At 40.5% G+C, this 24779-nt stretch overlaps 1 protein-coding gene across 1 annotated transcript in view; it reads left to right on the top strand.

Annotated features, from left to right (window-relative positions):
• LOC140242918 (SAM and SH3 domain-containing protein 1-like) overlaps positions 1 to 24779 on the top strand; it is a 101249-nt gene that overhangs the window by 67356 nt on the left and 9114 nt on the right. Inside the window, 7 exon segments of the mRNA XM_072322665.1 lie at positions 852 to 900; positions 3662 to 4338; positions 10781 to 10840; positions 18486 to 18647; positions 20511 to 20523; positions 20526 to 20597; positions 23539 to 23666. Of these exon segments, the coding sequence (XP_072178766.1) occupies positions 852 to 900; positions 3662 to 4338; positions 10781 to 10840; positions 18486 to 18647; positions 20511 to 20523; positions 20526 to 20597; positions 23539 to 23666 (1161 nt within the window).

Below are 24779 nucleotides of genomic sequence, written 5' to 3'. Positions count from 1 at the left end.
TGTTTTGAACATTCCTAAGTAAGGTAATGAAAAGCCTCTTATGAAATATGAAAGAGCATGTAATTTTGAGAAGGATTCAACATTTATTTGATGAAAATTGGTTTTCTAATGGCTGAGATATCAAAAAAAAAATGCTAATAATAAAAGGCGACATGCCACAACTTTATTAGGATCTCTTTGTTTCACCTTGTTTTTGGATATCTCAGCCATTTCAACACCGATTTTCATCGAATAAACTTTTGATACCCCTTAGAACTGCATGCTCTTTGACATCTCATAGAGTAGTTTCTGAATATCTCGCAAAACGTTAAAAGCTAAATCCTCACCTCGACCAGAACTGTACACACCCTTTAAGCACACATTAAAGTGCAGAATATTATTTGCATATCAGTTCAACAAATGTGTCAATCAAAGATATAAAACTCATTTCCGTATTCTCTTTGACTATTCTTTTTTATTTCTGTTTCCATGAACTTTCCAGGTAATTCCCTTTTTCTGCCATATTTGTTAAAAATGTAGATCATCAGTTGCGATCTTCCAAATCGTCATATGCATGGGAGAATAACCCAAACACATTCGATTCAAGGAAGGTGTGCTCGTGAGAAAGACACCAATACATGCGAGGTGCATGCTATACTTTATATGGGCCTTGCCAGCACTTGCATCGATCTCATAAATGTGCAGCAATATGCATTTGTACAATGGGTAACAATTTCTATAATTTAAAAAAAAAATAAAAAATCTGTCATAGCACAATTTTCATATTCTTGTCATTTTTGTCATTTCAAATAAACCTGTGCTCTCTCTCTTCATGTCAGTTACTTTACCTTTTTTATATTTTACCCACACAGAGATATGCAGAGGAAAGGAGAAGAAGTGACAGAGAGAGGCAATATAAAGGTATGTGTGTATGTTCACATATTTCTTATGTCACATGGGTGCATGCAGTATAAAAGAATATGTTCTTAGGGGGCTGGGGGAAGGGGCGTAGTCACAGTACCCATGAATTTCAATTTCCAAAGATTCCACCATTGGATTGTACCAATTGATTTATTGTGACACCCAGAGGGTTAATGTCCTATCTGAGGGACCGAGTGTTTTACCTCTTACTGAAGGGGACAGTATGATTACACAGTCAATACATTGCTCAGTTAAGGCAACCACACACTATACAACTTTTAGTCGCACGACTAAGCAACTTTGGATGTGAAATAAACAAGCATGTTTATTCTGAGGCTAATGTGATTTATTTCGAATCCAAAGTCTGTCAGTTGTGTGTCTGAAAGTTGTATAGTGTGCGGCGGCCTTTAGACTCATTGGGAATTGAACCCAAGTGAGTTGACTGCAAAGCAGACATACTTGTGACTAAGCCACATCACCACCCTCACTTAATCATTACGATCACTTGTTTGTTTGTTGTTTACCTACTGACTCATGTATATACTCATACCGTCATGGTTTTGGTTCAATGTGTGTTATAAGCCACACTGGCTCACCTTGACTCTACAAGAGGCAGCCCTCACTTTCAAATTTGAGGTTTAGACCATGGTCTGAATTGCATCCTATTTCCTTCATTCTGCAAGGTACACTCAATGATTCAACCAGATTTTTGTCTGTTCACCCCCCCCCCCCTTTTTTTTTTTTTTTTTTTATATAACTCCAGTATTTTGCCACTTTCATGAAAGAGGTGCATCTGCTGTATTAATTATTTCCTTTCATATACCACAGGAAGTGCTGTGTAATGTCATAGTTTTACTTCCCATCTATTTTATGCTTTATTTGCATCAAAATTATATGACTATGCTGAAAAGAACTTTCTTGGAAAATGTTCGTTGTTTGTGTTCAACTATTTGATGTGGTTTACAGTGAATATGTCACGTATACCTCGAAGTAACTCGTGAGGATAATCATAGAAAAAAAACTCAAACCAGCTGCATTTTTTTTTTTTGTTGTTTTTTGGTGGGGGGGGGGGTTGGAGTATTGAAACATCTTCTTTTATAATATTGTCATCAGTCTATGCCTTGAGGTATAAGGTATTTGTTTTAGATAACCTTAGGCTAGGTCGCTGGGGGTGGGGATGTGGTGATCAGCTAAGTTGTATAGTTCTAACAGAGATTGTCTTATTTTATGATTTGGTTTATGAAGAAATAAAGTATGTTATATATGTGTGGATTGATAGCCAGCTCTCCCAGCACAACTAAGAGTGATAGTAATATAAACAAACAGGGTATGTTAGGTATATGTTGGAAAGCATATGCATTTAGTAACTTTGTGGTTAGACAACAGTGGAAACCAATCAGAAAATACTCTTGTTGACGACATTTTCAGTTTATTGTTGGGGTATCAGCTGCCTGCAGGTATGTGAGAGTTCTCTCCTTTTTTTAATATCTCACAACATATTGATCCATTTGACAGTGATATATGATTTAAGAGAAAGACAGACAGACAGACAGATATCTCTTTTTTGACCATACAGAATATTATTTAGTCTGACAGTGATAAATGATTTAAGAGAAAAAAAGAAGAGAAAGGGGGGGGAGGGCAGAAAGTGAGAGAGAGGGGGTGGGGGAGGGAGAGATGGTGAGTAATTCCTAAACTTTAAAATATGCAATCAAGTGTGCTTTGAATTCTCACCAAATGAATAATTTCAGTGTCAATGTGTCAGGAAGTGGCATGTGGTTGTAAAATATGTAGTGCACAACTGCTAGTCTAGTAAAGAGAGTTAAAGTACAGCATGTGAGCACATGACAGTAACAGATCTCAAAGTAAAGGATGTCATTTTCCATATTTGTATGATAAAAACTGTTTATGGAATTATATTATATCTGCAAGAAAGAAGAATATGAAATGAAATTAAACATGACAGTACACTGTACCTAAACCTGTTGAAGACTAGTCTGGTGTACTCTAGGGCTGGGGTGAATGGTAAATGCATGTTATAGGAAAAATCAGTATGTTTTCAACAGGTCAACAAAAGACTCAGCTATCTATTCAGATCATATCTATATGCTCAGAATACTGTTTTATATATTTGAGTCACTTGCCAATGCACTTTATACAACAATTTTACTAAAAAATATATTTGCTAAAATTATCTGCTATATCGATCTAGACTTTTTGTTACTTCCAACAGCTGTAAAGAATCATTAAAAAATATCAAACTTGCTCATGGAGCAAAGATGAAATAATGCAATGATTGCTGAAGAAAGACTGAATCAAAGTCAATACCACAAGGTTTGGGAGTAGTATGGCAGAATGATTTGTCATTTCAGTAGATAGATAACGCCATGGTATGTCAACATAGAATGTGAAATGTGAGAATATTTGAAGAGTTTGTTCGCAAAAACCGATAAGTCCATATTTGCCAAATGGAGATATTTGCGATTAAAGGTCAAGAAAAATAAAGAGAATAATAAGAAAATATTTGCTTCTTTTGACCATAACTTCAAAAATGTACCTTTATATGTAGTGACCAATATATCATTTAAGAGGTATTATTTTGTACTTTATGAAAGAGACAGTACTTCAAAATCTTCAAAAATGGACTTATCGGTTTTTGCGAACAAATTTTTCATTTTTATATGGGTTTGATATTTGTTTTGAATGACTGCACCAGGCCTGGGTCAGATGTTCATTGGTGCCCTTACTTTTCCCTCTACAGGAAACTCAGTGCCTGCCTTCCCTAATGTCCATGACTATGACACCCCCACCGACGAAGTCAGCCCGCCTCCGTATTACTCCCACAAAATCTACGCGCCGACGAAACGGAGAACGGAAGAGGACCGGTCCTCCCAGGTCATCGAGGTCGAGATGGAGGAAAATCGGCTCGGAGTGTCGTCATCGTCGTCCTCGTCCTTGATACGTTCCCCGTCGCCATCGCCCTCGAGGTCGTCGCAGCGACTGGAGAGTCCTCAGGAGAGGGACGAAGATGGGGACGGCAGCAGCCAGCCAGACCTCTCCCTGCCCCTGGAGAAGATCATCAACGTCAGGGAGCGTCCGCGCGACTCCCGCGATGACATCATTATGGACGCCAGTGTCGTGAAGAACATGTCTGCCGATGACGGCGGCGGAAAGCTAGTGGGGCTTGTCGACTCGCGGGCAGCGGACGGCAAGCTGGCGCTGGATCCTGGCGCCAGGGTCTCGCAGAGCACGGTGATGCGGAACATCGAGGCCCGGTCCAGCGACGAGTCCAACGAGGAAAACGATGGCGACGAAGACTCGACGACCACAGATGCGACCACCCCGTCCGGTTCGGTGTCGGTAAGTGGGGTCGGGCCCATCGATTTCTGGAACGCCCACTCACGGGACACTCACCCCCCTACATCCTTACTCTGCCAGGTAACCACCCCCTTCCTAACTCTTGTCCTCCACCAACTCTTTGCGATTAAGATTGCGATTACCGTGCCAGCATGAAGTCTGTGGCAGCCTTGGTGACTGAGCGAAATGCATCAGCAATCCGTAGATGGCAGTAGACTGTTGCACTGCAGCGCTCCATATGTCAGGGTCTTATGGTCTCCATGCATGAAATAGCTGCCAAGATTCCATAGAGATGTCCAAAGTGTACATGCATACTTTTGGATTACCAGTCATACTTATGGGAACAAGTCATTTGGGCCAGGGGGAGTCTGATTCCATCAGAGCCGTTTGAACCTCAACCATTATGGCTTCAGGGTCATCAAGTGCAGTTTAAGTTTTTCATATCTTTTACCCCTAAAATTCCCTCAAACCAGACTAATTTTTTTACAAAAGTATCTGCATTATATGTAGCTAATGCACTGGTGCTTGTCTGTCGTTTTAACTTATGAAACATCTGATATTTCTGAGGCAGCTTTTGAAGTGATCGCATTTAGATTTGGGGTTTGAATCAATACATCCAAGTAGAAGTTGGTCTCATGGAAGTTGGAAAGTGTAGTATAATAGTACACTGTGAAAAATAAGTAGTGCCAATATTTCGTCTAGTTTCTGGGTATACTATTGGGAAAAGGCCGTGGCATTTCTTTGTTTTCAGTGCAAACTGGTCCCTTAAATCTAGAAGAGCTCCCCGACTGCTACAATGTATGTCCCTTAACCCCTTATCTACAGGATTTTGAGACCTTGTCTGGAATCTGCCAAGTCTTCCTTGACAATGGATTACAACTTGAGACCAAACACATGTCAGCTACAGGCATAATGCACAGATATCATGGGTCATGGCATTAATAATTCCATTGAATTTCACGGTGATCAAAGAATACTGCACAATTGTTTAGATGCATCTACTTGTGGGACAAATGTTTGGGGAGGAAAGTGGAGGGGGTCATACAAGGGGAAAAGTCCTTCAAAAAACTTTGTGCTCTCTTTTTATTGACCCTCACTCTGTGTTTACTGGCTCATTTCCTTCCTTGGCTATCACCCAAAAAGGAAAAAAAAAAGCAAGCAAATTTAGAGAGGGAGTGTTATGTGAAGAGAGCTGGGAGAGATTAAATGAAAGAGAGAGGGAGATATCCCCTTTCCAAAACCATGACCTTTCAGATAATTAGTGATTCATAACACCTTTTGCCGTGGAAAGTGACTTTGCTGGAGATTTGCCCTCCCCCTTTTCGCATAGTATTATAGTCAACTGCTTCTCCTTTTCCCTTTATAGTTTCTCTTTCTGTCTTTAGTTGAAAAGTTTGCCGTTCGGCTGAAATGCTCCATTTTTATTTATTTATTTATTTTTTATTTTTTTGAAGGGGGAGGGGAAGGATATGTTGCATTCCAGAATGTCTGCCTGTTTAAAGTGCACCCTTTCCACTTTCTTTGCCATTTTCTGTCACAGCTGATCCATCAATTTTCATGCACCTTCCAGCTCTTTCAAACAGAAATACATGTACGTCCCAACTGATGGCTCATATGACAGAGTCAATGTCGTTGCCGAAGATATTGGCAGGGGCTTGAACACAGCATGGCAGAAATAAACAACAATAGCAATAAGGCAGTATGTAGATGTAAACAATTGCCAATAACTTAAAATTCACACACAAAATTGTCAAACTTTTTCTTTCTTTTAAATCCATTGACCAAGAGAGAGAACTGGAGGAATAGAAGTTAATGATCGGGGATGATTTTCAATGATCGGGGATGATTTTCAATGATTGGGGATGATTTTCAATGATCTGGGATGATTTTCACTTAACCTCCCCCCACCCAAAAAAAGCCAAACAAACAGAGAGAGGAGAAAAAGAAAATCATGCATGTTTGAAAATTATTAGAAATACAAAAGGTTGCATTATTATTCATGTTCATTGCATAATCTACATGATCGGTTGTTGATGATTCATTTATCTAATATGTAGGAGCCTTTCTCTCCTTGAATAGTTGTAGACTTCTTCCGTCCTTGTGTTTTCGTTTATTTCTGTTTCCTTGCCTATTTTCCATTCCCCTATTGAGCCTGTTTGCAAGTACCCCATTTTGCCTTGTATCCCCTTTTATTTTGATACATTGTAAACTGTTGGTTTTTGCAAGGTTATTGTCATATAATGCTTGTTTCCTGCTTTTAGCGCATAAAGCTGGCTGGAATTGTTTTGCAAATCAGCTGCATGGAAGAAAACATAGCATGCAATATCTCTCCATTTTGTGAAAAAAAAAACAACTTCTGGAGACTGGATTGAAGCCTAGGAGGGTTTTTTGGCACCTCTGTACAGGCATTTAATCAATCAGTACTTCTGGTAATACATGTATGTGCTGTGCCGTTGTTTTTCTGTTTCGTTTAATATCTTGCATGTACGTAGAACCAGTCTGAACTCATTGAAAATCATAAATGTACCATGTCTCCCTGAGGTAATATGGCTATGGTGGTGGTGGGGGGAGGGGGGGGGGGAGGGTTATATCCAAATTGCAGCCTCTCACTCACACTTGCATGTACAGTGTACCATCATTCCCCGAAGTCCCCACATCCAGCACCACAGGGTTTTCCCCTCCAAACCATAATGTAAATGCTTGGCACAGGGGAGAGTGATCTTGGGCAGTAGTGCCCAGCTCAGTATTTATCAAATTTGCGCATGTGCGAAGTCTGGTTTGATGTGGCAGGGCTCGCCCCAAGCCCCGATTGCCCCGCAGACTTGGGGACAGTCTGGATAGTAGTGTGGACGGTCAGTCATAAAAAAAGATAAGATCTCTTGTGACTGTCCCGGTAATGCGGGAACCAATGTGAATGCGGGGGTTATGATATGTAGTTGTGATGATACACTGTCCCCACTTTCATGCTGGGTCCAGCATTGTGGGGACAGTCGTGAGAGATGTTATCTTGTTTTATCATACAAGTGACTGTCCATGCCATTTAATTGTCCAAAATTTCCCAAGCTGCTGGACAATTGGGTTTGGGGACAGCCTTACCATTTGACACCAGGGTTAGCGCAGGCACACATTTAATGAATACAGCTGAGCACTATCAAGCTCGGCAGGAACACCAGGAGATTGGAGAAGTCCTGGTGAGCGTCCACACTATGGTTTTTTTGGGGAAAGTCCTGCGGCACTGGGTTTTCCCCATGATGCGAGACCCAGTGTGAAAGTCAGGCTTATGTCAAGGAAGGGTAGATTGTCAGAAAGAGAAATGAAATATGCACATTATCCGAGATCTTGATATTTGATAGGGGTGAAGGGCATGTATGTAGATGTAATCACAGTATAAAAAGAGAAAGATAACCTTATTAACAAGCTCCAAATCTGTTTGGAGGCACAGACACAGACTTGCCCCACCCCCCTCAAGAAGAAACAACAAAAATCTGATCTTATTTCTGAAAGTTCTGTAGGGGCTAGATTGAGTAATACTGCATGACAAGATCCTTATCTATCACTGGGAATGTGCTGGGATGCTATTCTCAAAGGACGAGTGAGGAACTGATAGCAAGCGAGACAACATGATCGACATATCCACCAATCCATGTAACCCTGAATATCACCCCCCCCCCCCTTCCACACCGTGATCACTCCTACCCATCCCGTAACAACTTGTCATATAGAGCAAAAGAGACCTCAATCCCAACTCAAGTGTTCATTTATAGTACCTTCATTGGGTGATTTACTTTTCTTGGTGCTCCAACCTTTTTTTTCTTATTCTTTTTTTTTGTACTTGCAACCAAAAGGGTGCTAGAGGCAGTATTTGCTTCTGTGTCATTTTGTTTTGTTATAGTACCTCCACCCAAAAACAAAACAAACAAACTAAAATGCTGGAAGATTGCTGGACATTTTTCATTCACAATGTCGTTCACATTAAGATTTTGATTCTCTCAAATGTCTATTTTGTTGTACACCATATAGTTTAGACCATTCATTATTTGTATGAGAAAAAAAAAGTATCCCATTCTTTTCAGCCCAGCACTTAATGTCTATTCTAGGAGCCATAGATAAAGACTTGAAATTCTCTTATGGTAATAGAAAAGTATCAACTTCTATCTGCACCCAAAACAGTCTTTAAATCAGGACACATGGCACCAGGTCAGTAGTTAGTCCGGTAAATAGACATATTTAGGGGGTCAGACAGTTCAGACCAGTCAGCTCATTAGAGGGGTAGGGGAAGGTATTTGAAGGCTAATGAACAGATCACTCACACGTGTCGCACGCATCACGTGCAACAGCCCATATACGCCTAACCATTGTCGGCGCAGCAATAGGACGACACATGTCATGCATCTATACTGTCACAGGTAGCGTGAAAGAGTCACTTAATTTTGAACTGGTACTCCACGAGGATGTGTTCAGTTAGTCAACCAGCCGAACTCGCTTCCTGCGAGAAATGAGAAGACCATTTCCAGCTCACAGGCTGATTAGTCTCCCTCTTTAAACTCCCAGGGGTCCACAAACCCAAAATCTCTACATGACTGCATTCATCAATTTATGGGGGACATGCTCCCACTGAATTCCTGCTCTCTCCCTATGATTCAGCCGTCCTTAGGGTGTCGTTACGTCCGAAAGTTTCCTTCCGTCTCATGGATTGTTGTGGGAGTCCATTGTCTATTGTTGTTCCTTTTTTTATTTTGGGAGGGGGGGGGGGAGGGGTGTTGCTGCTCTCTATGCTTTGATTGATGTAGAATGAGAAAGAACTGGCGAGGTGCAGAGAAATCTGCAAGATATTTTGGCAAGGATGTGCGTGCGTGGCTCATCTTAGTCACGCCAGCCACGGTTGCTTTGCGTGCCAAAACATGGAAATTCGGTGTCCCAGCAGATGCGCGGAAACAAAAGCGACAACGAAACGAAACGAAAGCTTCCACGAAGACTGGGAGCATAGCATTACTGCAAGTAATGGCTCACATTGGCAGAGTGATGGTGTTTAGTGGGGGGGGGGGGGAGGGGAGAGGGGAGGGGGTGGGGAAGATGGGGTCAGAGGGAGGTTGAGGCCAAGAAGAAATAGCGCCTCTCTCACTGAGATAAGTTCAGATGCCGTGTACATGATATACCCAGAACTTGTGATATTTGGAATTTCTTTTTTTCTTTTTCTATTTCTTTTTTTTAAGGGGGAGGGGGATAAAAGTAGGAGACTACATGGAAAACATGTACAAGGAATAAAGCAAATTTGGACTCAGATTTTTTTTTCCCATTTCCACTTCACAATGGCAAACATAGAAATGGTTCAAAAGCTTTATTAAAGGGAACTTCAGCATAATTTCTTCTGCTGGTTGAATATACTGCCTATACAGGTGAAAATATATTGAGAGTTGTTGTTGGTGTTTTTTTTTCTAATTTGTTTTTCTAATTTGCTTGTGAGTCAAGTGTTGATTTGTTTTGGCAATGGTTTGCAGACCAAGATGTTCCATTACACCTCAATATCAAGCCATTTTTTCGAAGAGATAATTCAAGTAATATTAGATATAATCTAAGAGAAAGAGAGAGAGAGAGAAATGAAGACTGTTGAAACTAAAGAGATTGACTGGTACAATACATTGTAGGTGTGAGGCAGCTACTTGGCTTCGTCATTCTTACACTTCAGCTGTATGTTTAAAACAAAAACAAAAACAAGCATGTGCATGTGAGGATTTCTCCCCCCAGGAAATTGGAGTCTTTTGAGAATATCCTTGTGGGGGGTTTTTTCAGCTGCACTGCCATTTAAACAAGTCAACCATTTGCAAAAGAAATGTAGCTATATCCCCTAATAATTACACAAATAGGCCTAAGCCTGGTTTGTGAAAGCAATGGGTTAAAGTGTGTTTGGGGTTCGAATAGAGGTTGGAGAGTTCAACGACTTCAAAGCTCTCTGTACAGCTTGACTGCATGTCTGATTGCATGGGACTGTTTAGACTAGCTTTTGTTGTGCTTTATGATGACGACAATGATGAAGGTGACGGTAGTGAGGATTGAAATGGTGATGATGGTGATAGTGATGGTGATAATGATGACGATGATAAACATGATGATGATCAGGGTTCGAAATTGGCGATTGTCCGCTGGCCATTGGCCACCCAAAATCACGTCGGACTAGCTAAAAATTGAAAAATTCTGAAGTTACTAGTCCGTCTGGCTAGCCAAAATATTGCTTCAGTGTCAAAATTGATTCTAAGTAGTCCGCCTGGCTAGTTTTAAAAAAGTTAAGTGCGACCCCTGATGATAATGACGAGAATGATGGTGATGATGAAGATGATGGTGGTAAAGATGACGATGATAATGATGATAATGATCGTGATGATGAAGATGATGGTACGTAATTAAAGATGATGATGGTAAATGATGATGACGACGATGATGATGATAATGATGATGATGATAATGAGAATGGCAGAAATTGGTATCACTGTAAGACCACCTACTCTTCTCTTCATCTTCCATTCAGACTCAAACGACGCTGACGAGAGTCCCCGAAGAGGGACAACTACCACCTTATCTCCAGCAGGTAACGATCTCTCTTGAATTTCATCTACTTTGGATCTATTTGTCACTTGCTTTAGATACTGTACATGTATGTGCCGTATATTTTGCAAGGTTTTTATTTTTTTGCAAATTTCACAAGTCGGTTGCTATTCACAAATTCAAAATTATGCGAAAGTATTAACTCTGATCTCAACATCAATGCGACATGCACGAAAACATAACTCTGTTCATGACTATACTTTGTGATCACAAATTTTACCACCAGCAAAATTGCCCGGTAGTCCCAGTTCCCAAAAATTATATGGCATATACAGTACATGCTGCGTATGGTAGTGCTGCCTAAATGACAAAGTTAATACACTGACATATAAGCTTCTTTACTAGCTGGTGACAAAATCACATGGAAACACTTTTGTATTAAAAAGAAAATAAAAGCGTGCTTTTGGAGCCAATCACTTAAAGCTGTGCAAATTGTGTGAAAAATAATGTTATGCGGATTTACAAGTGTACGCTTGTTGCAACAAAAACTATATTTTCTTTGTGTTATGTTGTGATACTTGTGTAATGCAGTGTAGGTTTTTGATTGTAAATACAGTGTACTCCTGTTATAACGAACACAGTTTTAACAAAATTCTTGCTCCAACGAAGAAAAAATTCATGTCCCAAAATTATCATCGATATATCTTTATATATTCTACTGTTCGGCTAGGCCTATAGCAAAATTTCAATACAGTAAAAGAAATCTGTGTGTCCCAAAGACTTCATTATAACAGGAGTCACCTGTATTCTTATATATGCATGTGCCATAATACTGAAGCTAATATTGTGTATATCTACGTGTCTAACAGTGTGTATGTCTACGTATCTAACAGTGTGTAAAATTTGTCTAAATGTGCACACATGGTTTGTGATCCTTGGTAAGCACATAGTTGCATGCATTTTCACTGTGAATAATTTTGTACTGTGTGCAAATTCCAGGTGGCTGCTCAAATTTTCTTTGTGAATTACATTTAACATTAACCCGTTGAGGACGAGTCCCGAGTATACTCAGGCAGGGGTCTATGGGAAATGCGTGTTGTAGCAAAATCAAACAGTCCTCAACGGGTTAATCATATAAAAAGTTGACCAACTGATGACTTGTACATGATTGTGCACACAGATATTATCAGTTGTATGTCATTTGTGTTCAGAGTTTTACCATATTGCAACCATTAAAGTCTATACATCATTTTATCCTATTGAATTCTGACAAATATGGCCTGTTGATCATGCTTGTGCCTTCAGAACTGTGAATCTGACATTCAAAATGGATGTATTAATTTCATTTTTCCTGTTGAATAGAAATAGAATGAGAAATTATCCATGACTTCATTCACGCATATTTGTTTCCTTGTTCAAGCAATGTCTCTTGTAGATGCCCTTTTACAATTAAGGAGCATTTTAGGCTCTTCTTAGATTTCGAGTGTGAAGTGGGCTTTGCTGTGTATGTGCAGACACTCAAGTGGCTTCTGTGGATTATAGAGTAGATCTATTTCTCATCTCTCTTGAGACAAGCTTAAAAGGTGTGTCTCTCACGATACCATCTTTTTTTTCAGAGGAGCAAATCTACGAAGGTCAAGGTCTTCAGCATTTTCATCTTTAAGAGAAACAGAAAGCACTTTTTAGTTTTTGGCTTATCTGCTCGTGGTATTTGGAAAGAGATCCCCTTGGAAACTTTCTGCCTTGCATTCAGCAATTATCCGCTGGCAAGGGGACAACTTCAAAAAAATTATTCCAGCTTTATCCCGCTGTAGTCGACCACAGTCAAAACTGTCGTGCCCGCATGGCAATTTGATGAAAATATCATGTTTTTCCTCGAAAGAGAACATGATACATGGTTTTGCCGGGGATGTGGCAATGCCACATATATCTTTAGAGATCTTCTCTACGTGTGAGGAAACAGGTGATAGAGGCTGTGAGTGAGGCAAAATCATGCTTTTGAGTCTCATGCCAAGTCCATGGCTAAGATGAAAATCATATTTGTGGTCAGTGATTTGGAAAAGTATGACCCAATTCCCCCTAAAATCGATATCATTGTAACAAGACTTTGGCAACTTGATACAAAGGGTACCTTCACTCATCCTGCTTTGAAGTAAAAGAGAAAAAGAAATTAAAAAGAAATTTTTAAGGTAAATTTGTGTACAGATGAAAAGTGGCTTTATCACCCCTTCCAGTTTTTGTTTGTGATAGTTCCTAAATTTTCACTGTTTCATGAAAGCATGTGGAACTTTGAAATTTCATAATTTTCATGATTTTTTATCATGGCTACTACTAAAACACTGATCAATTCAGTGCTTATTTACGTCGATGTAGGGCAGTTTGTCAATCAGTTGCAATTTTTATTTTTATTCTTATCTTTATTAAGTCTTCATTCAATCTTGTGTCAGCTTCTACCTCCCCATTTGTCACAAAGAGAATCTTCAAACCCATAGAGACAATTGGAAAGCGTAGAGTTCGGGGGATTAAAAGATCATAGCTCAGCGAGTATCAGTGGTCACTGACTTTTTGTTAGGCTTTACTAATGATGCGTCATATGATTGCAGAAAAAAAAAATTAACAACAACATTGTGATTTGGAAATACATGTGGGATTAATAAAGTTGTGGTAGAGAGGCAAGAGACTAAATTCTCCCCACCACCCCCTCCCCAAGACCATGTAGGTCCATGCCCTAACCCTCCCCTGTGCAGGATGTGACAAATGCTTTCTGTCCCCAGGGGGGCCCTGGTCTGCCTGGACTAGGAAGATAGCAGTTCCTGGTCTTACAGGGGTCCAGTAGAAGATAGAGCCGATATGCCTGTGATCCCCTTGGCATGTGCAGCCCCCTTCCTATCCAGACTCATGGAAACTCCCAAGGGGGGAACTCTGTGGAGACGACTTGGTTTTGGCCAGATTTTCCGGTCTTGAAGAGAGCCCTGGAGAAATCCATGCTTGGGCCTCATTATTTCAGAGTTTGTAATGCAGGCGATTCATGATATCATTGATGGTGTCAGATTTTGCCAAATACACTGAGGCACCTTCAGTGCATAAGGGGATGGGGGCACCACAAGTTGTACATGGATGAGGATCAAACCATCGGGTAATGCTAATAATCATGTGACTGTAGCCTTTATCGTTTATTACCAATCGGTTTATATGCACTAATTACACAAGTGGGATGGTACAAGTGGGGTAGGATGGTTACACAAGTGGGTTGGTACAGTTTCCGTTGTGATGGGGCTTCAGGTTTTCAACCTTTTTTTGATGATTATTATGTTTGTTTTTTTTAGATAATGAGAAAACTCCTCTGACATATGAAAGAGCATATATTTCTATATTTTATATATTTGGGGAGTTCCAAGTTTATTTGATGACAATCAGTTTTTGAAATGGCTTAGAAATCCAAAGCAAAGCAATCCAAATAAAAGGACCCACCTTTTATTAGGATTGCTTTGTTTTACTTTGTTTTTGGATATCTCAGGCATTTCAAAAACGATTTTCATCAAATAAACTTTGAATTCCTCTTAGAATTGCATGCTCTTGAACATTTCATGAAGTGGTTTCTCATTATCTTAATAAAGTCAAAGGCTGACTCCTCACTTAAACCAATGCAATACTATCCCTTTAAGTATAAATGATGCATGACATGCCACGGAAAAATTGAAGTCAATATGAAAACAGTAAACATAATTGCTATTCATCACCAAAGGAAAAAAAATCGTTAATAGGGAATGTCAACTTTAGCTCTGTTTTACATACTCCAGCAGCAATAAAACATTCACATTCTTCATAGTTACCATGACAATGGGTGCGCAAACAATGACCAATCAGGTACAGCTGTATATACATTTTGCCTCATTGTTGCCATGGCAGTTGTGCTTGTTGTGAGGTTCAGTCGTTTCAAGTTGCATAATGCTGGTTGTGCCTAAACATTGAATTATCAAAATGCACAGGATCTGACTAAAGAGAGAGAGAGAGGAAAAAATATATATATATGAATATGTAGATCATATTCATATATGTTTCCCCACGGCCAGAGCTGGAAAGTGATTAATTGCATCTAATGCCAACTTCCCATGATGCAGGGAAAGATTTTCTGCCAAGATTTCATTGAGAGTAGCGGAAGAAAACGCAAAACAAAGACTGACTCAGGGAAGCCTCTTTTGGGAACACTTATCTCAAACTGGCAAAAAAAAAAAAGAGAAGAAGAAGAATCACCTATTTCAAACTAAAGAGAGAGAGAATCACATGTTCAAGTAGAGAGAGATGTTCATTTCTTCAATCCCTGCACCACTTTAATCCAATTGTTTGTTATTCCGGCAATGGGGTCTTTGAAGGGGGGGGGGGGTGCCCTCTTTTTTGTGCAAGATTTTGGTGGTTATCTGCCAATTACAAGGGCCCATGGAAACCTTGTGCCATGACTTCCTGCATTGTCTTCTTTCACTGTAGAAGCAAGGAGCTTCTCAAGCTCCTTGCTAGAAGTGAGAAAGATATGAAAGATCTGGGCCCAATTTCGTTAGAGAGTTGGTAAGATATGCAACTCTTGCTGGAATGGCAACTTCCCATAGCAACAGCCAATCAGGAAGCTGGATTCTTGTCATTGCCATGACAAATTGCCATTCCTGCAAGAGTTGCTATCATATCAACTCTTTATGAAATGGGGCCCAGATGTGAACTGAGGATGTAAAATTATTTCATTGTTATTAGACCACATGCTATAATTTCAAATTCAATTCAAATTAAAATGAAGTTTAATGCATTTATCTATTTCATTCATTTATTTATTCATTCAGTGGTGTTACTTTCCAAGGTCAAACAACATGACCCGTCCTACCCCCTCCCCCCAAAAAGACAGAGATAGAAATGGAAATTTGATGGCATTTAAAGCTAATGGATGCACAATGTCTACTCTTTCAGAGTGATGATGACACAGGGAGAGTTGGACCATTCATGAAAGTTAATTTCATTGCTTCTTTCTTCCTGTGCAAAGTGGGGTCAAAGGTCAAACATACTTCATTCTGTATCTTCGTTAGTGTATACGGAATTGTGTACCATAGATGGCAGGTCTGACTCCCTTTTCTAAATGAGAATCCAAACATCACACGGCCAATGTCCACTAAACACAGATGAAACCGGTATGGTCATGCCTATTGGGATCAGGAGACTCAAATCGTTGATTTACGAACAGATCGGATCACCTAATTTGTCAGTGTTGACAAATTCCAAGTCTAGTCTTTTTTTTTTTTTTGTGGGAGGGGGGTATTTTTTATTTCAAAGATTGCCTTTGCGACTATCCTGCAGGAGAAATACATTTTTTACTGATTAGCATGGGTTTTCGGCAAGAGTACCCTCTCAAACGTGGGATCACTGAGCCTGCAGTCACAGCCTTCTTCAAATTTTAGGGAAAAATGCCAAGTTTGCGCCAAACAATAGCCTGTAACATAAACGGTAGCGTTCCTTATTATCATCCTTTTTCTACAGAGATAGATAGAGAGAGGGTATTAAAGGGAGAGATATTTTGCTGTCTCCAGTTCGGTTGAGGGGAAATTGACTCAAATGGAGACTTCTTCTCAGATACTCTTTTGATGTGAGTTTTGTGAGTCTTGGCCAGAAAGAAAGAAAGAAAAGAAAGAGTGCGGGGGAAAAAATCAGAGCCATCATTTTCAAGCTACGTCAGCAGCTGTCATTTAGTTTTTCTGACAAGAGGAGAAGAGTTTGGGAGCTCAACCCTGATGACGTGTCACTCCTCTTATCTGCGTTTCTATTGGGAAAGTCATACTCCATTCGCAGATTTGTCTCCCCATTGTTATGTATACCATTCGAACAGAGTGATGCCTCGTTCATTTTCTCTGACAGCAACCGATGTTGTCCCAATGTTAGTGTCAAAATGTTTCTGTACTGGTCATCCATGATGTGAACGTCTATCAAATGGCGTCTTTGGAGGAAGTGACATTTTGTTTGACTCATGTTTTTCCTGTAAGTTGTGAACAGGATCCTGGCAGCCCCAGCGTTGTTATGTAATCACTGGTCATCACGCACTCGGTGACCTGAACTGCATATATCTTGAGTGCAGGGGTGATACATGTACTTATGACAGTGACTTTTTTATGAGTGCCCTACCTCAGCAGACGTCCAGCTGTGAGCCTTCTCATCCAACTGGATTCTATTTTGCCAACGACAAATCGCTTGTGGGGTACATATGCGGCTGTTGAGCTTGGGGGGAAATGCATTATTTGCGCTATCTTTCCTGATAATTTGTCATTTTGAAGTTTTCTTCAGCTTTTCTTTAGTTTTTGCAGCAGATATCTACGTCAAGAACAAGGTTTTTTCTTTCTGTCACTACCATGATCGTGCTGTGCACCTGTACGTGGCTCTCTGTGCTCTGTTGATGGCAAACTTTTTCGCACTTTGAAGTGAGCGATGACGTTGAGATTTCTTGCCAACGTGACTGCGACAAGTGACAGCATCACTTCACTTCACCTGCACACATGTCTACAATGTCTATGCTTGACATTGTTATGATGACTTGAGCACTCCCAAACTTCGTGCTCTATTAATCTCTCTCTCAAACCCCCCCCCCCCTCGTCTCCCGTGCAACCAAAAATACCACATCCTGTCTTGTGTGCATTAGCATTGCGTCACTGTATCATCGCAGCGAAGCGCAGTCGCAGAGTATTTAGATATATTTTTATCTGGCCTCGCATTGTGTCTTCATCTGTCGCTGAAAGCCTCAGACTGAATGCTGCTCTGCTGTTTTGTCATCAATGTCAACTCTCTTTTTCCTCTTTTATTTTTTTTTACCGGTGAAAGCATAAGGTGAGCAGGATGGGGACGCCATATTGTATTAGATTCCAGCAGAGGTGATCACATGCATCTACTACCTCTTCATATACTGTGCTTGTTGTCTTCTCATGGGGAAACAACAAGAAGAGATAAAACAATAAAAAGAGGCACATAGACAGAACTGCATTTGTGGATACGTCATCCTGTCGACTGCATGTTTCGTGCGTGTCGAATGTTTTCAAGCACCATGCCAGGAATGATTACGGTGAATTTTTTGGAATGCTGATTGGGACTGATGGACAAGTCTCATTGGCCGGGATTATTCTCCACTTTGCTGAGCAGGAATCGTCTGTGCGGCTGGACCAGAGCTTCACCTACATAATTGGATCCATTGGCATCATTAGCCCGGTGACTTCCCGTGCCAGTATTGTGTAGCTCTGTGACCTCACCTACCACCCTCCCCATACATTCTCTCCCCCCCCCCCCCCACCAGCTTCCCCAACCATGTTCAAAGCTGTGGCACTAATGGGAACTGTCATCTAACATGGTACAACTAATCCAAAAACATATTACAAACTTCTCTCCACAGTTCCAAGATCTAGTTTGCAACAAGACACTTTTGTGCACTGATTATTATTTTTTTTTTTTTTTTGGTGGCTCGTAACTTCAGTTCCAGAAAATTGTTGGTGACAAACAAAAAGGTATTAGTAAGAGAAGGGAAGGATAAAAAAGAAAACTTTTGAGACTGAGAGGAACAGTTTGGTGTCTGCTTTACCTGCACGACTAACTTCAACTTTCAACGACATACTGTTTAGTTAACGCCGTCCATCATGTCCTTTTTTGGGTTCTCCTACCTCAAACGGAGACAGACCCCGAAGAAGTCGCTGAAAGTCATGATCAGTAGCCGCAGCCCGCGCCTCCTGCGAAAGTTCACGCGCTCACCCGTGGTGGTGTACTCCTCCCGAGGGGGAGCGTCCTGGTCCGCCTCCTCCCCTTCATCTTCTTTCGATGGATCTTCCTCTAGCAACGAGGTGAGCGGCCCGAAGGAAAAGAAATAACAGGTCACGCCGTTGCATGTTTCGAGCGAAAAATCTCCGCGTCTCATGGGGATAAAAAACATCGGCATGCGAACGATCACGGATTCGACTAACGCTAACGCTTTGTTCTTGCATGCCATTGTGCCTTGGTTGATTTTGCTTGCTTTGTGTTTCATGGAAGTACATCCGTACTTCGGCTTCAGCGTGGGATTAGATATGCGCTGGAATCAGTTCTTGCTTATCACATTCCTAGTTTATATAGAAACAGATATTCTTTGTTAGGAAATGTTGATGTCAATATGTGATGATTTCATCTGCAAATAAAAATATGCATACCATTATTTTTTTTTCTTATCTTTGCCAGTGAATGCAAAGTAAATGCTGGAAGAGACAGCTTTGCTTTGTTCAATTGCCGTAGTTTGGTGATGGTTGTGAATGCTACAGAATGCTTAATAGTCAGTGCAGTTTTGTTTTGCTCAATTGCTTTGATTTGGTGATGATAGTATACGTGTGTGTCATGTAGTGACAAGATGAATATACTAATAGCACTTTACTGATTGCCAAGAATGCGTGCAAAACATGAATATCAATGTAAAAGTAGGCAAGGCATTCAATTCCTTTCCTTACACCCATGAATAGCTGGTTAGAAAGTATCAAGAAGTTTTTTCTGTTTGTATATAACAATATCTTTGCCTGCCTGTAGTATACAATCCTCTCAGTTGACACTGTCAATTAGCTTTTCATTTCAGATTAGTTATGCATTTTGCGAATCATTTTTATTCCATGATAATTAATCATCAGAGACAGATATACTGGATGTCTTTGGTGTGATTTCAGAACTCTGCAGTTGAGGTTGTCACCCTTTTTATAAATGCTTATGAGAAATGTGTTCTTAATAACGCACATACTTCAGTTTTTCCAATTCCTGTTTGACACCAGACAAAAAAGGTTTGCTTTGTTGATTGTACACAAACACAAGCTAGAAAGACGTAGAAATGCAGTGTCAATCTTTCCATGAGTTTTGTATATCTCATCTGTGGTGCCTTGAAATCTGGCATGCCTTTGAATCATCAGGCAGTAATCGGGATTACGGACAGAAGTCCCACGAAACTCATCTGTCATCTGGATTAGATTATTTTCGGAAGACACTGTGGGTGTAAAGATCATTACCTCGTAGGCAGTGTAACGTGACTGTATGCCGTATCTGTGGTTAGCATGATATTTGGTGCCGCTCACTGAAATGCTCTCTCATGTGATTTTGTGTCCTTAGTTTTTCACATGATATGTATGTTGCAACCACACCATTGTCTTTCTAATATTGTTTTATGATTTCTTTGATGTTTTTTCATATTTCATTGCCACTTTCTGTTGAAAAAAAGCATACTTTTGTTTTCTTGTGCGTTCTGTTCGTGAAATGTTGCAGAGAGATTCCGTGCCATGCTCAATTTTTGTGTGCTTGCAGACTAACTTCAAAAATGCTATACACTGATTCTGGGAAATGGTCCATTTCTGTCATTGTTTTCAATGCATGCGACTTATGAATAGTCACTTGCAAGAGATACATGTATGGTAAAGTTTGATAGTGATTGTATAATATGTATGGAAATGGAGTGCTTTGTCATTCTCGAGTCCTGTGGTCGCCTTTACTTGCATGTCCAACATTTGGAATTTACGTATTGTAGTTATTTGTTGTTGTAAAAATGTAGATTATGCAGAATAAACAACATTTCGTTCTTCAGTACCACCATTTTAAGAAAGGTACATGTTGTATGTACACATTGAATAGAATGGACATTGAAATATGTAATACTCATAACTTTGAAATTTCCATTTTGCCCCTTTAATTCTAATCTGCAGCGAGGCAGCGACAGTCAGGCAGCAGTCTTGGTCGAAGTACAGTGAGCTCCACCACTAGCGAGAGGAGTGACTTTAGCAGCAGTGATGGTAAGAACGACCCCCCCCCCCCCCCCCCCCCCCCCCGTGGTTTGCCTGTGTAGGAGCATGTACATCAGTCTGTAGCATAATATTCTTAAAGGACAAGTCCACCATCATTTGCATGTGGATTGAGTGAATGCAACAGTACTAGTAGAACACATCAGTGAAAATTTGAGGAAAATCTGACAATCCGTTCAAAAGTTGTGAATTTTTAAAGTATCTGCGCAATCACTGCTGGATGAGGAGACTACTACAGTGTATGATGTCACATGTGTAGAACGATATAAGGAAAATAAAAAGAGAATTTCACAAAACTTTACTTTTTGAATAAAGTGCACATTTCTTCGAATTGTTACTGACGTACTGTATGTTAAGGGACGTGGTAATATCATTCCCTTTGCCTTCTGAAAGAGAGAAGTCGAGTGTTCTTTTGTTATGCGAGAAAAGTGAAAATATTCAACGCCCATGATTTTTTTATCATGGTTACTACTAAAACACTGATCAATTCAGTGCTCATTTATGTCGATGTAGGGCAATTTGTCAATCAGTTGCAAAGTGAAAATATGTCAAATTTTCTTTATACTTTCTTTATATCATTGTACTCATGTGACATCACAAGCTATAGTAGTCTTCTCATCCAGCCGTGACTGAGCAGAAACTTCAAAAATTCATAACTGGTTGAACAGATTGTCCGATTTTCCTCAAACTCTCAGTGATGTGTTCTACTAATATTGCTGCATTCACTCAACCCACATGTCTATGAAGGTGAACTTGTCCTTTAATCTGAAAACCTGCTGTTTTCACAAAGGTGTTTGATGGACAATGTGTTAGCCTGTAACAATACCATGGAATCAACACAAACGTGTAAAACAAATGGTGTTCTGTGACGGTAATCCACCTGAACATGAAATAATTGTTCAACAAAAAAAAATTTTATCACGTCCACCAAATGTTTTTATCATGAATAACCATGAATGTATTGTACATGGGCTCATGTGATGAATATCTTGCACAGTGTTATGCTCATTGTGTATTGTGTGTGCTAACACTTTCAATGCCAGGGACTTTTTGACATCGTGTACCAACACTATGGGGTTTTCTGTGCCGATCACCACTCAAAGCAGGCAAAGAGTTAACACTGAAATGATGATTAAAACCTCTACTCCCTCTCTGTGAGAAGAACCTCAGCTGACTGATTTCAGGCACATTGTCATGTCCTGATATCTCTCAGTGCCAGGGCCATGTACAGGGTGACATCTGGCATGGTTTGTGTTGTACAGACCTCGATCGAATTAATATTCCTCGACTCTGATTGGCCGAAATTGTGCGGTTTGTGTTATGTCACATTAAAAGTGGGCCCAACCTTGAGCGAGAGTGAACCAAAGGGGATCATGTCAAGTGTAGAGTGAACCAGTTTACAGCTCAGGGCATAGCACATAGCACACATTGAGGTAATAAAACTTCCCATAGTATTAAGTAAGCCCCCTCCCCCCCCCCCCCCCCCCCATCCCCAGCAAAGATGAACAAACTATCAGAGAATAATGTATATAAACCTAGGCCCCTTTTATCAAAAGATAAAACTGATTGTAAATTCCCTTACCACACTGGCTGCCATAGACTTATGATATAAATTAAGTATACAATCAATTATAACTTTTCATTAAACAGGGCCCTGGTATATATAATGCCGTTATGGTTCCATAAGATGGTTTGTTATACTGAAAAGTAAGGATTGAGGATTATCTCGAATTCCCATTTCTCATGCAAGTGCAGTTCCTATGTGACTAACTTCTGAAAGAGAAAGAGGAGAAGTTGTCATTCCTAGAGTCATCAGTGGACACTCTCAATTTTTTTTGTCCAGGATGGCAGCTTGGGGTGTGGGAGGAAAGTGGAAGGAAGATGATGTCACTGTGGGAAACGTGTGAATGCCATCACTGTGTGAGATGTGTGAATCTTTTCCTCCACTTAGCACATTATCTCAGGGTCATCAGAAACTGAGAGTGGGCTTGGTTTAACCCGTTGAGGACGAGTCCCGAGTATACTGAGGGCAGGTGTCTATGGGAAACGCGTGTTGTAGCAAAATCGGTCCGTCCTCAACGGGTTATTAGTGGCTCAATGGGCTGCTAGAATACCTCAAGTGTTTGTAGTTATGATGTCCTGCTAGTTGTTTGCTGCTTATGTCTGTATCTTTGACTGTATCAAATTAATCACCCTTCCTCTTCCCGTTTTGCCTCCTCCTCCTCCTCCATCCCTTCTTCTTCTTCTTTTTCTCCTCCTGCTTTTCATCTCCTCTCTGCCTCTTTTTCTTTTCCTTCTCCTCCTCCTCAATCTCTTCTTCTTTATCCTCTTCCTCTTGTTCATCTTCCTCCTGTTCATCTTCCTCCTTTCCTCCTTCCGATCTTCTTCCTCCTCTTCCCTGTCCTCATCTTACTCTCAACTGCCTCCTGACCTCTTGTCTTCCTCATCCTCTCTTCCTCCCTGTTCTATCTCCTCTCCATCCCATCTTCTCCATCCTTCTCTCTACTCTGCCTCTTTCTATTTCCACCTCCTCCTCCTCCTCCATCTCCCCCTCCTGTTCTTCTTCTTCTTCTTTTCATTCTCCTCCTACTCCTTGTCCTCACTTCATCCTCACTGTCTCCTGCTCACTTCTTCACTTCTTAATCTTCTCTTTTTTATCCACCTCCACCACCTCCTCATCCTCCTCATCTTCCTCTCCTCATCTTTCGCCTTTTCCTCTTCACCTAACCTCATCCTCACTGCTTCCTTCTCACTTCTTCAATTCCTCATCCTCTCTTTTTTTTAATCCATCTCCTCCACCTCCATATCCTCCTCTTCTTCCTTTTCTTCTTCCTCCTCATCTTCCTCCTCATCTTCACCCTCATCTTCACCCTTATGTTCATCCTCCTCCTTCTCTTCCTCCTCCTCTTTTTCCTCTTGCCGTCATGCTCAGGACCCCCAACAAGGCGGCAACAGTCACACAGCCCCGTCCAGCTCAAGCCGACCCTCTTCTGCTCGGTGGCCCGGGCCAAGACGGACTACATCCCCAGTCCATACGACACGGGAGCCTTGGCTTTCAAGGTATGGTCATTTCTTTAAAAAGACACAAACAAACAATCACAAATAAACAAACAAGACAACACAAGAATAGGGCCCCAAAAAGGACAATAAGCAAAACAACAAAATGCAAATTTTCTTTCATACCAGTGATTAATACTTGAATTGTAGATTTACCTTGTGTCTCGTGTAGATGCACCATGTAGCCATTGCTGATCTGTAATAAATAACTTCCTTTATAGGAATCGCAAAGAAAGCTGTGGTAAATATATACTCAACCATAACCTACGTTAAAACTTCTCCTTTTGCAAACCCTACATCATTTATGGTGAATGCAGTTTGGATATACTTGAATGACTCGGTTACTCTGATATCAACTTTGATTTGATGGCGAATAGCAAAGATCATGATGTGACCATTTAGAGGGGGAGAGTATTTTGCTGCAAATAGGAATGCACTGCTGAATCAGACATGTCTTGGAAAATATCCAGAGGTTACAATGATACATTTTTGTAACACACTCTTTTTTTTTCTCCTAATGCATCATGGCTTTATCTGACAGCCTGTGTTGAAGTTTCCATGAGCCTGTCACCATTTCTCAATGATTTTCTACGGCATCGTCAGCCAAGAAACCTGAATCATTTTCTTTCTGCAGGGAGAGGAGGAGGGGGGGGGGGGAGGGGAATGGGGAACACTGGGAATTAATGCTGTACTTCCGACACAGAGCTCACTATCTAAAGTCAAGGTTTCCGACATGAAACAATGGAGTCATTACAGGGAAAGTAAATGAGCAATGGGTCAGGATTTCAAAGTGATTAACACGCACCCTGTTCTGCCATTGGGAGGAACCGTGCACATAAATTTGTTTGTCACGCTAGCGTTCAATATTAGGAGGGAAATCAAGCTGTAGCTCTCCCTTTCATATCACTTTTGAGATTGTTTTGGTCTATTTGTCATGGATATTCAAAAATCATCTTCGTCTTGCCCTTACCATTATTTGGTATTCTTCATTTGCTGGAAACTGGTGTTTGTGCAAAGTATTATAGTACAAAGCTGATCTCATGTTATCTTCTTAACAGTTATTGAAATACAATATGGGATTGTCCCTTTAAAACAAATCATTAGAAAGCAATTCAT

The sequence above is a fragment of the Diadema setosum genome, chromosome 19, assembly GCF_964275005.1.
Source record: "Diadema setosum chromosome 19, eeDiaSeto1, whole genome shotgun sequence".
NCBI classification, from domain to species: Eukaryota; Metazoa; Echinodermata; class Echinoidea; order Diadematoida; family Diadematidae; genus Diadema; species Diadema setosum.
The sequence above is the reverse complement of the archived record's forward strand: the minus strand, read 5'-3'. Positions and strand labels throughout refer to the sequence as shown.